This window comes from Gossypium hirsutum, chromosome D10, assembly GCF_007990345.1.
Source record: "Gossypium hirsutum isolate 1008001.06 chromosome D10, Gossypium_hirsutum_v2.1, whole genome shotgun sequence".
Lineage (NCBI taxonomy): Eukaryota > Viridiplantae > Streptophyta > Magnoliopsida > Malvales > Malvaceae > Gossypium > Gossypium hirsutum.
Genome location: NC_053446.1, coordinates 13,537,488 through 13,550,198, shown reverse-complemented (window position 1 = coordinate 13,550,198; position 12,711 = coordinate 13,537,488). Strand labels below are relative to the sequence as shown.

The following is a 12,711-nucleotide window of genomic DNA, read 5'->3' as shown; positions in this document are numbered from 1 at the left end:
TGGTTCCTGCCCCTTGGTTACTCCAGGAAAAATTCGGGTGGTTTCACCATGATGGGTTATAGAAATTGGATTGCAGCCCTTTCCTTCCTCAATTTTAGTTCTGGTTACCCATGTAATACACAGATTCTGGGTTTGATGGACATTATTCGAACAAATGTCCTTCCCCATAATAAACACAGACTACATTTTCAAATTGATTTAATGGCTGTGCTGCAAAACTATTACACCCATTAGTAGTAAGATTTTTTAACATTGAGGATATTGATGATACTTGAGGTGCGAGTGAAGTAAGAGCGTCTACTTCATGTATTCTAGCGACTCGTCTTCCTGACGCTGCTCGATTGGTTGACCATTGATAATTGTTCCTGGCAATCATCTCAATGATTTCATAAGCCTCATTATAAGACTTAGAAAGGAGACACCATTAGCAGAAGCGTCCACTACCATCATCGTGTGAGCATTGAGACCATTATAAAATGCCTCAAGTTGTATGCAATGTGGGATTCCGTGATGAGGGCACTTCCGTAATAATTCTTTGTACCTTTCCCATTCCTCATACAATGACTCATCATCCATTTCTTGGAAAGCAGTGATCTCGTTCCTCAACTTAGCATTCTTGCTAGGCGGGAAATACTTCATAAGGAATTTTTCTTCTAACTCTTGCCATGTTGAAATTGAGTTTGGTGGTAATGAGTTCAACCAAGCTCGAGCTCTATCCCATAGTGAATATGGGAATAACTTCAATCATAATGCATCTTCGGGTACTCTGGCTAACTTGAAAGAATCGCTCGCCTCCATAAACAGTCTTAAGTGTAGGTGAGGATCTTCGGTAGGCATTCCACTGAATTGTCCCACTGTCTGAAGCATCTGGAACATGACTGGCTTCAACTCAAACTGTTATGCCTCAATTTCAGGTCTCCTAATACCCAGATTAAGATCATGAAATACTGGCACGGCATACTGTCTCAAAGCTCTATCCCTATCATCAGCAATAATGATAGGATTTTGAGCAAGTTTTGCTCTGTTTCCTTGATTCAGATTTTCGAAGTTCATCGCTTCAGTTCTTCTCTGACTTGTTTGTCTTCTTCACTGACGAAAAGTTCGTTCAATCTCAGGGTCTACAGGGAGTAAATCGATGATTCGATCAATACTCATAAACACTTGAAATAATCACAGAAAAATTAAAACACAAGCCAACTCAAATGGCTACTTGTATAAATATCAAAATACATCTGAAAGTACCGAGAGAGCCAAAATATCAAAATACACCAAAACACAAGCCAACTCAAATGGCTATAATCACAACAAAACATATAGGCCAACAATAGCCAAAATAACCTATACATGCCATTATAACCAAAATTAAAACATCTGAAAGTACCGATAGAGCCGATGGATAGTGTGATGGATCTTCGACTAGTTTTCAACCCAATCGAGCTTCTGATAATCTGAAAAGTAAAGGAAAACAACTACGTAAGCAATGAATGCTTAGTAAGCTCGTATAAAATTTAATCATATCAATTCATTTCAAATATGAAATTTATATATATCAAGAATAATCCAATACCGGTACCGCAAGATTCATGAAGCTATATTCAACAACTCACAAGGTGAATAAATCCACAACATCACTTATACATATCATCCCTAGCATAGTAGGATTTTAAATAACTTTAAACCCTTTCAAATTTTTCTTATTTTCATTTGCATTTCATTACTTTCTATTGCATTTACTCTTATTAGCTCAAATAACATCAATTCAATTCATCATTCCCTTTTTCATCATTCTACACTTCAGGTATGAACTTACTATTTCATTACCTTTCCACACCCTTTTTATATGCATAACATACAAGACATAAGCGCATCATTCAATCATAGCCACAAGCTAGTGCATTTAAATATAATTCTTTTTGGAACTAACCACATGGTAAACCATTTTAATAGGAATTACATAATTTAAACCTTACCACTCTTTCATGATCACAAGCATACTTCCATTTAGGCATTTACCATTTCAATGCATAACTTATAAGTTTAACATGGTATAATCCAACCACAACTTGGCCAAAGCCTAAGCACATATACACCAACCATGTTAGTCATGTAAATTCACATATGAATCAATAATCATGGATGAACTCAACAATTAATCAAATTTTCATATACATGTAACATCCATATCATGTATCAATACATCATGTAAAATCATTTCCATGTATTTCATGTAAATACCTATAATAGTTCGTATCGAACTCATATCATCTCGTAACAGAACATTGCCCGTTAAACCATTTAGAATATCGTTGGATACTCGGGATACCTCACACATAGTGTGCTAAATTGTAATCTATCGATTCCTGTACATATATGCTCATACAAACTATGAATCAGTATGCTTTTGCGAGCTGTGAATCGGTAAGCTCATATGAGCTGAGAATCGGTAAGCTTATACGAGTTGAGAATCGGTAAGCTCATAAGAGCTATGGTGTGTCTGCAACACATGCAGGACCTCAACCAAATCGGTAACCCTAATGACATGTCATTTGTATCCTACGAATTCGTAAGGTTCAAATGGGACTCGGTAATCGTCGTATGTTGTTGGATTTACGTCGTTTCATAACACGGTAAATTACATACTAACATATATATATTGATTTAATCACAATATAATCACATATTAATATTCAATTTAATCAAAATTATACAAAATACAGTTCATACGGACTTACCTGGCTAAATTGCAGAAATATCAAAGTTCAGGGGCATTTTGATAATTTTTCATTTTTCTCGATTTTTCATCCGATCTTGACTAAATTAATAATTTCATTCATTATATTAATTTAGATAATAAATCAATTTGTTTAATGTAATTTGGTAATTTTTGATATTTTTACAAAATTACCCCTAAAGTTTTTCTTTTATTTAATTTTTTATTCAATTTAGTCTCTGAGCCCAAAACATGCAAATTAACCATTTTTACCCAAAATTGAGTTTAGCCGAATGTTAATGGTATCCAAAATAGCCCATTTATGCATGAATTTGACATTAAATCCTTGTACTTTTATTAATTTAACAATTTAGTCCCTAATCAATAAATTCATCAAAAATCACTTAATAAAATACATTTAAATATCAATCAACATTATAAATTCATCATTTAACATCTAAAATCACAAGGTTCATCAATGGTAACATTCAAAATCTTTAACAGTTTCAAAATCGAAGGTACGGGCTAACTGAACTTAGTTGCAACGATTTCAAAAACATAAAAAGTATTGAAAACGAGACTAAAATGGACTTACATGCATCATCCCAAGGAAAGCCAAAGCTTCAAGTCTTCCATGGAGTTTTTTCTCCATTCCCAATCGGTGAAGAAAACATTAAGATGATGATAAATATTTTGATTTTATTTTATTTTATTTTAATTATCAAATTACCATTTTGTCCTTTTAATAAACATCAAATTTATTTTAGTTGCTAAAATCCGTCCACTGCATTCTTAAATGGTTTAATTACCATTTAAGTCCCTTTTTCTTTATTCAATAAACCTATAAATCACTCAAATCATGTAGTGATCAAATTTTACTTCTTTTACGATTTAGTCATTTTTAATTAATTAACTATCGAAACGTTAAAATTTTTCAACAAAACTTTAATAACACCTTAATGAAACTCCGTAAATATTTATAAAAATATTTACGGCTCGATTTATAGAAACGAGGTCTCGATACTTTATTTTCTAAAACCACTTGACCTTAGGGTCTTACCACTTGAACTTAATAAACCGCTTATAAAACAAAAATTACTATATCAAAAGCCGTTTCAAAGTCACAATTAACTCGTAAATATTAAATATAATATTTACGAACTTACTCGTCAGATTTAGTGGCTCCTGAAACCACTGTTTCTAACACCACTAAAAAACAAACTGTTACAACATGTGACAATCTCAGATTTTGACATGTGAAAGAAAATTATAAATTTTAATGATGTTAGTTAGATACCTAAAAATAGGGTAAACTATACAAATGGCCACCCAATTATGCCCACATTCTTGTTTTGGTCACCCATCTTTAAACATTTCCAAATTAGGCTTTAATGTTTGAATTCGTTCCAGTTTTGGTCATTCGTCGTTAAATTGATAAGGGAAAGTGCCTTTCTAACTAGTATAATAACACCTTTAATCCTCGATACTTACATATTCTATCAATTTGATCCTAATTTTAAATAATTCAATAAATTTAACCTTTCACATTTACAAATTCTATCAAATTGATCCTCAAACTTCCTAACAAAAGCTTTTAGTTTTTAAAACAGAGGCATTCCACATCTATTAATTGTTTTATTTATGGTTGAAATTATTCAATTCGATACATAACCCTTTTTGTTTATGTATTTAAGAAGCTAGTGTTAGAAATTAACTAAACACCATTAAAAATAATAGAAGAAGCAAAATTTTAAAATATAATATTAATAAAATTATATAAATAATTTAATATTTGTAAAAAAAAAATTTCACTCTGGCTAACATAATTTTAGTTTTTAATTAATTTGGCAAATGATTTACATATTGCTTATTGTGGATTTAAAAATTAAAAACAAATAATTAATAAATAAATCACATAATAATCTCTTAATCAATTTATAAAATTAAAAAAATTTATCGATGTAACAAAGGGAAATTCAATTAATTCTTTCCCTTTTTTTCTTATGAAAAATTAAATGTTCATAAATTTTTCTTATATAATTATTGATTGAACAATTGAATTTTTCAAAGTCATATTTTTTTACTCTAGATTTAATTTCCAATTTCAATGACCAACTTTGAGGATTATTTCTATGTACCTTGAAGAAGATATCATATTATTAACAACAAGAATAAATCTAAAGTGTTTTTATTAAAGTTTTTCATTTTATATAGCCAAAATTTTATCAATTTAACGACAGATGATAAAAATAAAAACGAATTCAAATATTAGTATCTAAATTAAAAAAATTTAAAGTTGAGTGATTAAAACCGATAACCATTTATACAATTGATCTTAAAAAAATTAAATTGACTTATGATTTCAAGTTTATATACTAGTTAGGTGGAAGAAAGAAATTAGATAAAATGAGTTACCTCAACCCTTAGATTTGATTGGGAGCCTTTGAAGCAAGCAAAAGTGGAACCACTTTTGTCTGCTGGTGTTGGACCAAAAGCGGAGCAAGATATGGTTAATGTCAGACCCTAGTCACCCAAAGAAATAGACAAAAGCGGGAAACTTGAATTAAGGCAAACAAATTGCTCGTAAAAACCTGGTTTAAAGTGTGGCAGTATCTAGCACCTTCAATATATATATACACACACTAAATATCTTTATTTTTTGGTTTTTTAAAAATCTAATCTTGGTTTCTCTAGGGTTATTCAAACAAACCGATTTTTGTTTATCCTTTCTGTAAACGCAGCGGCTATGGAGGAAGTGAGAGAAACCTCTGCTTGGGTGGCTCGTAATTCTTCTCACGTTACCATTGATTCTTCAGGTTCTTCTCTCTCTCTCTCTCTCTACATGTATATACGTACATATAAATTGTTTTGCGTGTTTTGATTGAACATGTGGGGTTTTATTCAACCTTAAAAACAATATGTTTGTGAGTTTGTTGGGAGTGCAGGGCTTGAGAAAGTAGTGGAGACAATGAAAGAGTCGATTCCGAAAGTAGAGTGGGATTATGAAGGGATTCATTATTTTGATAATGGACCCCTCACTGTTCAATACCTTTTTGTTTTGGATGCTTTGAATTTCTGTTTCTGGCCTGGTACGTTCCTTTTCTTTTCATATATTTAAACGTTAGGAACACTAAAACGTTCCTTTTTCCTTGTTATGTTTGTTACTTATCATGCTCTTCTTTTGTTGTTTAGTGGGAATAGTTCTGAGTCTTCTTTGAATTTTTTGTTTATATTTAAGTGCTAATTTTATGGCTTATGATTAAAGATTGTATATGTATAAAGTAGTCCATAATGCATAACTAAATTTGATTAAGTCTCGGGTTTTGGTGATAATATTTTGACTAATTGTAATTTGTCTATGAAAAGGTAAATGTTATTATTTTGTTGGGATTCTAGCATTCAAACCTTAAATGAATAGTGATTGAGAATCTGTTTCAATTCTTTTACAAGGAATTTGTACCATTGTTGCATTTCATGTTATAAAAGAAGATTTCTCTTCCATTGTCTGGAAGGAGCTGCTGATGTTAAGCAAAGCATTTGTTATTGCCATTAATGAGTTTTAGGGTTCTAAACTTACCTTCTCTTCTTATGTTTTGTTTTTTCTTGATAGATAAGGATCTAAACTATGATCATTTGGCCAAGGGATTAAAGGAAGCTTTGCTGAATGACCACTCTGCATTTGATGCCGACCGTTTACAGAAGTACACAGGTAATTCTTATTCATCTTGGGCTTCCGATTTTCTTGTTTCTTTGAAGAAAAGCTTGCTCTCGAAACATTCGAACATACATGCTCACACACTTTCACTTATATATTTGTCGACAAGTTCTCATATCAACAAGTATTTTAGGTAATAACTGAGACAGAATATGGCCTTGTTTATTATAACCTTCACATTCGTATTTGTAAGTCATCATAGCTGTAGGAAATGATAACCAATCTTTGTTTTCAGGTCCTCAATTGCGCGAGTTATTGAAATGGCCTCGATCACTTCCTTTAGAGGAGGAGAGGGTTCGCTTGTTGCATGAGGTGGAGTATATTCTACTAATCACTAGGGGATTTTTTCCTCATCTTGAAATATTTATCTTCAAAACTATTTTAGCAATAGCATTGGATGGTATTGCCTAGTTAATCCGCTTCTTCCATCATGCAACAAGTAGTTCAATTTCATTCATTTTCATGGTTTAGGTTGGTTTCGAACTCGAAAGAAGCTTTGAGGGTAAGGCATCGAAACTTGTTGAATCTTGTGGAAAATCAGCTGTAAAGCTTGTTGCACTTGTCACACGTCATTTTCCAGGTACATTTTCTAATAACTTAGATATACGTGACTGAAAGTTTATCATGTTAAAAAATCAAAATGCTTTCTCCATGTATGATGAAAGTATTTTGCAGGCTTTCGAGATCACTCAATGTACAAAGGGCACCAGGTTTTCTTGTACAAAAGAGCACAGATATTTGCTGCTGACTTGTGGGGTGCATTCAATGGGCAAGGATATGGAGAATTTAATGACATTGGCTCGATCACTATGTTTGCTGACTATATTGTTCCAGCTGTGCTCCAGCAGCTTGGTGTGCTCAAATATAGTTCCACCCTTGCAAACGCCATTCAGGCCAGCAGTGAAATAGGTGCTGGCACGGAAGAGGAAGTTGAACTTCGAGCATGCTCGATTTTTGCTGTGGAGAAAATGAGAGAGTTACTAAGTATAAAATGCGGAAAGCAGGTAGCTTGGAATTCTTTAAACATGCTTGTATGCTAATTCCTAATGGCGGTTTACGGGTTATCGATGTGTAAAACTCTCTTACTAAAGTTTTCCATGCCCTCAGATGAATCATTTCAATTCCTTGTATGCGAAGAAATTGATTTTGAGCCAATCTATATTCTTTTGGTGAGGAATCCTTGGAAAGTTCGATATGTGCCTTGAGTTCAGAATAATAATTTAGTACAGCAGGGTTTTCATCGGGATTGTATTATTCCTCGGTTTTTATCCTTTTTGTACTCTTGATAATTATGGATCTTTTTCATTCTCTGTTTTTTGTGATTTTCAGGTTCTGAGTGTCGAGTTAGATCTTTGGCTCTGGTCCGTTGGTGTCCAATGCCCATCGCTCCAACATCATCGAACACTGTCAATATATTACTGAGTAGATCATATGCTTGTAAGAAGCAGAACACAAATTTTGGCTTGGAATGTCTGAAGTACTTTCTTAGGTTAAGTTTTGTCTTAGTCACTGACATCCTTTTATGTTTAATCGGTTTAGGATCTTGGTTTTTGCATTGAACTGTCCCCTAGATCGGACCTCAAAAAAAATGGATGATCGGAGTAAGTTCGGGTTTTGATTTCTAGCTGCAGGAGTTTGCTCAAGTGTAATGATATGATATTGTCCTGCGATTGGAACATTGTTGTGTTTTGGAACTAGGCATTGAATCATAATCCAAGATTGCAGTCTCTTGCACTAAGGATATGTTTTTACATCCAATCTTAGCTTCAAACAACTTTGTCGTCACCCTTGTAACAATAGTAATAAATAAAAACCCGACCAATCTCGCCATAAAACAGAACATGATTCAAAATCCGAAGGCAAGAAACATGAGAAACTTCTCTCAGTTAAAAGCAGCACAGTTTCTACGAATGTTACCATTCTTCCCAGTCTTAACCCCAACCCTTCCCAGCTTAGTAATGGCAGCAATAAAGGCTCGTTTAAAAGCATGAGAGTCGTTGGCCCAGTTGTTGACAGTAGGTTTAGACCTTGGGTCATGGAATAAAACCTGGTCCGAGCTAAACAAACCCTTGCCTTTCTTCAGGTTCTGGAAGTACACATTGTCGAATTTCCTGGGTGTTTTGGGGTCCATGTCGATGGCGATCCTGGTGTCCACGTTTTTGGGGCACATTCCTCGAAGTTGAGCGGCGTAGCCCTGGTTCAGTGCAGGGTCCACTGCAGTTTCACGGCTGAAATTGTGTATTCGGTTTGCAAACTTGCTGCAATGAGAGAATCCAACGGTGTGTGCCGCTGCAAAATGTTGACAATCAAGGAACCTTTCGTTGATTAATAAAATTTTATTTGAAATATTAAACATATTCATACACAATACATATCCATAGCTGGTAATACCTGAAAGAGCAATCATATTTTTTTGGGTGAGTCCATTTGCAGCAAATAGAGAATTGAGCTGGTTCAAGTTGAAAAAGGGTTGAGGCAGCTTTCCATCAACACTACCAGCTGTTGAACTTAACCCATCCAATCTCCCCAATTCAACCTCATAAGATGGTCCACCTGCCTGCATTATCATAACCCATTTTTCCCCTTACATTGACTTGATTGCGGATGTAAATGAAAAAGCAAAAGGGCACAAACCAACCAGTGCTATAACATCCCGGGTAGCCATTGCCAAGATATCAGCACAAGACACTTTGTTTCTGCAACTTGGAACCGCATCCACTGCTTCTTTGGCTTTGATTACGGTGTCAAATCCATCTCCGGCTAACGACAGGTTATCGGGGTGATCTTTTTCCGCTTTGCTCCCATCGGAGGAAGCTATCATTATCGAAGCATCGCAACCCTAGTGAAAAACCAAAGAGTAATTTAGAACAAAAAAAGAAAAGAAATTTAAGTACACAAATTTAGCCGATATGGTCAAAGGGGAGGTGTTAGAAAAACCTGGACAAAGCAATCATGGAAGAAGAGACGGATTGTTGCAGGAGCTGTGACAAAAGTTTGTTGGAATTTCTTGGTGACAGCAGCTCTAACAATGTTTTCTACATTGGGGCAAGTTTTGTGGTAGTAATTTCGTCTTAGTTTAACTGATGCTGTACCAGGAAACAAACAGGAACTAAGAGAAACTGAGAGAAAAAACACAAGGTTAATGAATCGATTCATTTGATTCCTGAGCTAAAATAAATAGAGAGAACGGGTTTAATTAGAAAGGTTAATGAAAAGATGAAAAACAAAGTAGAATTGAAAGGCGTTAATGTTGGTGTTTAAGCTCTTTCAATGGCTGCCTGCAAATCCGAATATTTATTCATTGGTTAAACATTAAACTTAAAACTAATTAGAGTCATAGGATGCCCACGAACTGAGAGACAAAACAAGAAAAGGAGAGCTTTACAGCACACGACTGATAAAAAGCAATGTTTGTAATAATTGAAAACATCCTGAGATAGCGTTAGCAATTTTCTATATATATAATAAATGGATATAATTGGCTTACTCAACTCTCATCTAAAGTTTCTTTTTATTTCCCGTCCGGTATGTAAGCTCCTGAATTGAGGGTGGGTTTGGATAGGGACTTGGTACGGTGCGGTACGTTTAGTTTATTTTTTGTCTCACGTTACAGTATTGTTATAGTATCTAATCTCACCACCACCGCTATTTTTACACTAACCGCAAGTAAACGCACCGCCTATCCAAACTCACTCTGAATCTACGTACTTAAGGATCGGAGTTTTGACATTTACTTAACCCTCTGATTTTAAAACCTCTCCTGTTAATTTCTTTTAAATTTTTTTTTTAGAATTAAAATTTATTTTGATTTAAATTTAATTAAGTGTGATATTAGAAAATATTTCAATTATCAATCCATGTTGGATACATTTTTGGGCAATATTAATAGCACGTGCAAATTTCATAGAGAAAAAAATTAGGGATATAAGTCGAAATTTTGATTATTTTAGAAAATGGACTAATTTTTGGTAGATGTGGCAAAAACACGTATTGAGAAAAGCATTTTTGGAAAGCCTGGCTTTCTTTTGACATGTTACCTCCTCCGATCAAAATGTTCAATTTTACTACTTTATCCTTTAAGTCTTAAGTACGATCCCAATATGAAGCACATTTATTTATTTTATTTCATATTATTTCAAGTACTTTTTTTTTGTTAAATTTTAATATTTAGTTATTATTTTTAATTAATAAACATGTTATTTTTAAATTATTTTATTTTTAATTTATCTTTTTAATTAATAATTCTTTTATTTATATGAATAAAATAATAAATATGTAATTATATGATGAAAACATATTTAATTATGTTAAAAATATTTTTTAATTAATAACTCCTTTATTTATATAAAATAAATAAATATGTAGTTATATAATGAAAATATATATGATATATATAATTATAATGAAATTATTTTATTTTTTAAGAGTATCAACTAATTTAATTTATTTTTTATATAATTTTTATACGTCAAATATTTATTTTTTTCTATCTACATTGTGAGAATGGTGAATTCTAATATTATAAAATTAAATAATTATTTTAAACATCATTATTATTTTTATATGTAAAATATTTCAAATATTATTATTTTTATATATGAAAAATTTCAATTAATTATTTCAAATATCATTATGTTTATATGTTAAATATTTCAAATAATTATTTTAAATACACATACAAAAATATATAATGTTAAAATTTACCACACTCATGATATGGATTGAAAAAATAAATATTTCACATATAAAAATTATATTTACTAAAATTAATGATATTTGAAATAATTATTTGATTTTATAATATTAGAAATCACCATACTCACCATGTAGGTGGAGAAATAAATATTTGACAAATAAATATATATAAAAAATAAGTTGATATTTTTTAAAAATTAAAATATATTTAACACAATGATAAATATAAAAATATATTTTTATTCTATAATTCTATAATTATATAATTTATTTATATAAATAAAGGATTTATTAATTAAAAATATTTTTATAATGATATATATAATATATATTTTTATTATATAATTACATATTTATTATATTATTTATATAAATAAAAAAGCTATTAATTAAAGAGATGATTTAAAAATAAATAAATAAAAACTTGAAAACAATATATTTATTATTTAAAAATATTAATTAAAAATTAAAAAAAAGCTTGAAATAACATGAAATAAAAAATATAAATGTGCTTAAGAGAAGAATCAAACTTAGGACTGAAAGATGTAATTACTAACATTTAACCACCTGACAAAAGAAGAAATGTGTTACAAAGAAAACGCATTTTGTAAAAAACGTTTTTCAAAAAACAATTTTTCCAAGGCGTGTTTTTATAAAAATGATATATTTCTCTAAATAATCAAAACTTTGGCCTATATCCTTATTTTTTTTCTTAAATTTGGCGTATATTGTTAATTTTGTCAAAATTTTGTCAAATATTTTTTTGTTGTTCAACTGTTAAGCGACATTTTTTTAATTGATAAATAATAATTTTTGTCACCCAATTATCAAAAAGATTTCATTTTAGGCACTCAAAAAATAAAATTTATAATTTAAGCACCCTTATTACATAGTTTGATCAATTTGGATACTCCTATCAAAGTTTTTATTTTTATTTTTCCTAAAATTCTGATTTTCCACATAATTTATGTAATTTCCAGCACAACCTAATGCATTAAAAAAAAAAGCCACCTTTAAGATTCCTTCTTTAAATGGGTGTTGATGATAAATGCCTGGCTACTTGAGATTCTCATCTTCTCCAGAATTTCAAAGGAACAAAGCTACTGTTGATGGGTACACGTTCATTCCAATTTTCTAATGTAGTCCAAGCTCCAAAGCTAAACCTTCCACATTTTAGCAAAAAATTACGTGACAGAAGACCCTAAAAATTTGGAACATTTGCATTGCTTTTGCCCCTTTTCTCTGGTGTACCAGTGATACAACAGTGAAGACAAGAAATTGAGAAGGAAAAATGAAAGAAAGCAAGAAGGAAATTAGGAACAAGAAGAAAGCAAACAGTGCGATGACAACGAAAAAGAACAAGCTGAATAGATTAAGAAGCTTTGGGTTAAAGAAACAAAAAGAATTGAAAATTTGGGTTGAGTGTGAAAAAGAAATTTCTATGGTATATTTTGTTTTCTTGGCTAAAAAAAAAGAAAGATCAAAGTTGATTTCACGAGCCTATGTAATATCAATTTTAGATGTTCTTCAAACTATGAAACTTAACTTGAAGATATTACTAATTTGATTTTGAGAAACATAGAGGAAGCAT

The 12,711-nt window shown here is 31.5% G+C and overlaps 2 protein-coding genes and 1 non-coding gene across 6 annotated transcripts; 2 read left to right on the top strand and 1 right to left on the bottom strand.

Annotated features, from left to right (window-relative positions):
• Nucleotides 1-502: 502 nt before the first annotated feature.
• LOC121222890 (small nucleolar RNA R71) lies at nucleotides 503-609 on the top strand. Its single transcript, XR_005920259.1, has one exon. It is a non-coding gene; the product is annotated as a small nucleolar RNA R71 (small nucleolar RNA).
• A 4,551-nt stretch (nucleotides 610-5,160) lies between these two features.
• LOC107914342 (queuosine salvage protein) lies at nucleotides 5,161-8,163 on the top strand. 4 transcript variants are annotated; one of them, XR_005919691.1, is made up of 9 exons: nucleotides 5,272-5,526; nucleotides 5,656-5,799; nucleotides 6,321-6,419; nucleotides 6,661-6,737; nucleotides 6,897-7,005; nucleotides 7,101-7,429; nucleotides 7,533-7,594; nucleotides 7,755-7,862; nucleotides 7,965-8,163. XR_005919691.1 is itself a non-coding variant. In XM_016843231.2 (8 exons), the coding sequence occupies exons 1-7, from the start codon at nucleotides 5,457-5,459 to the stop codon at nucleotides 7,845-7,847; spliced, it is 921 nt and encodes a 306-aa protein (XP_016698720.1). In that variant the 5' UTR covers nucleotides 5,161-5,456; the 3' UTR covers nucleotides 7,848-7,862; nucleotides 7,965-8,163. The 4 variants fall into 4 exon arrangements, 3 of the variants coding, with proteins under 3 accessions (XP_016698720.1, XP_016698721.1, XP_040959084.1); XM_016843231.2 differs by lacking the exon at nucleotides 7,533-7,594 and having other exon boundaries at nucleotides 5,161-5,526; XM_016843232.2 differs by having other exon boundaries at nucleotides 7,755-8,163.
• Nucleotides 8,164-8,228: 65 nt separating this feature from the next.
• LOC107914341 (peroxidase 50-like) lies at nucleotides 8,229-9,839 on the bottom strand. Its single transcript, NM_001327105.1, has 4 exons — nucleotides 9,363-9,839; nucleotides 9,064-9,264; nucleotides 8,817-8,982; nucleotides 8,229-8,714 (listed from the first exon to the last, which is right to left on the bottom strand). The coding sequence occupies exons 1-4, from the start codon at nucleotides 9,579-9,581 to the stop codon at nucleotides 8,308-8,310; spliced, it is 993 nt and encodes a 330-aa protein (NP_001314034.1). The 5' UTR covers nucleotides 9,582-9,839; the 3' UTR covers nucleotides 8,229-8,307.
• Between the last annotated feature and the right edge of the window lie 2,872 nt (nucleotides 9,840-12,711).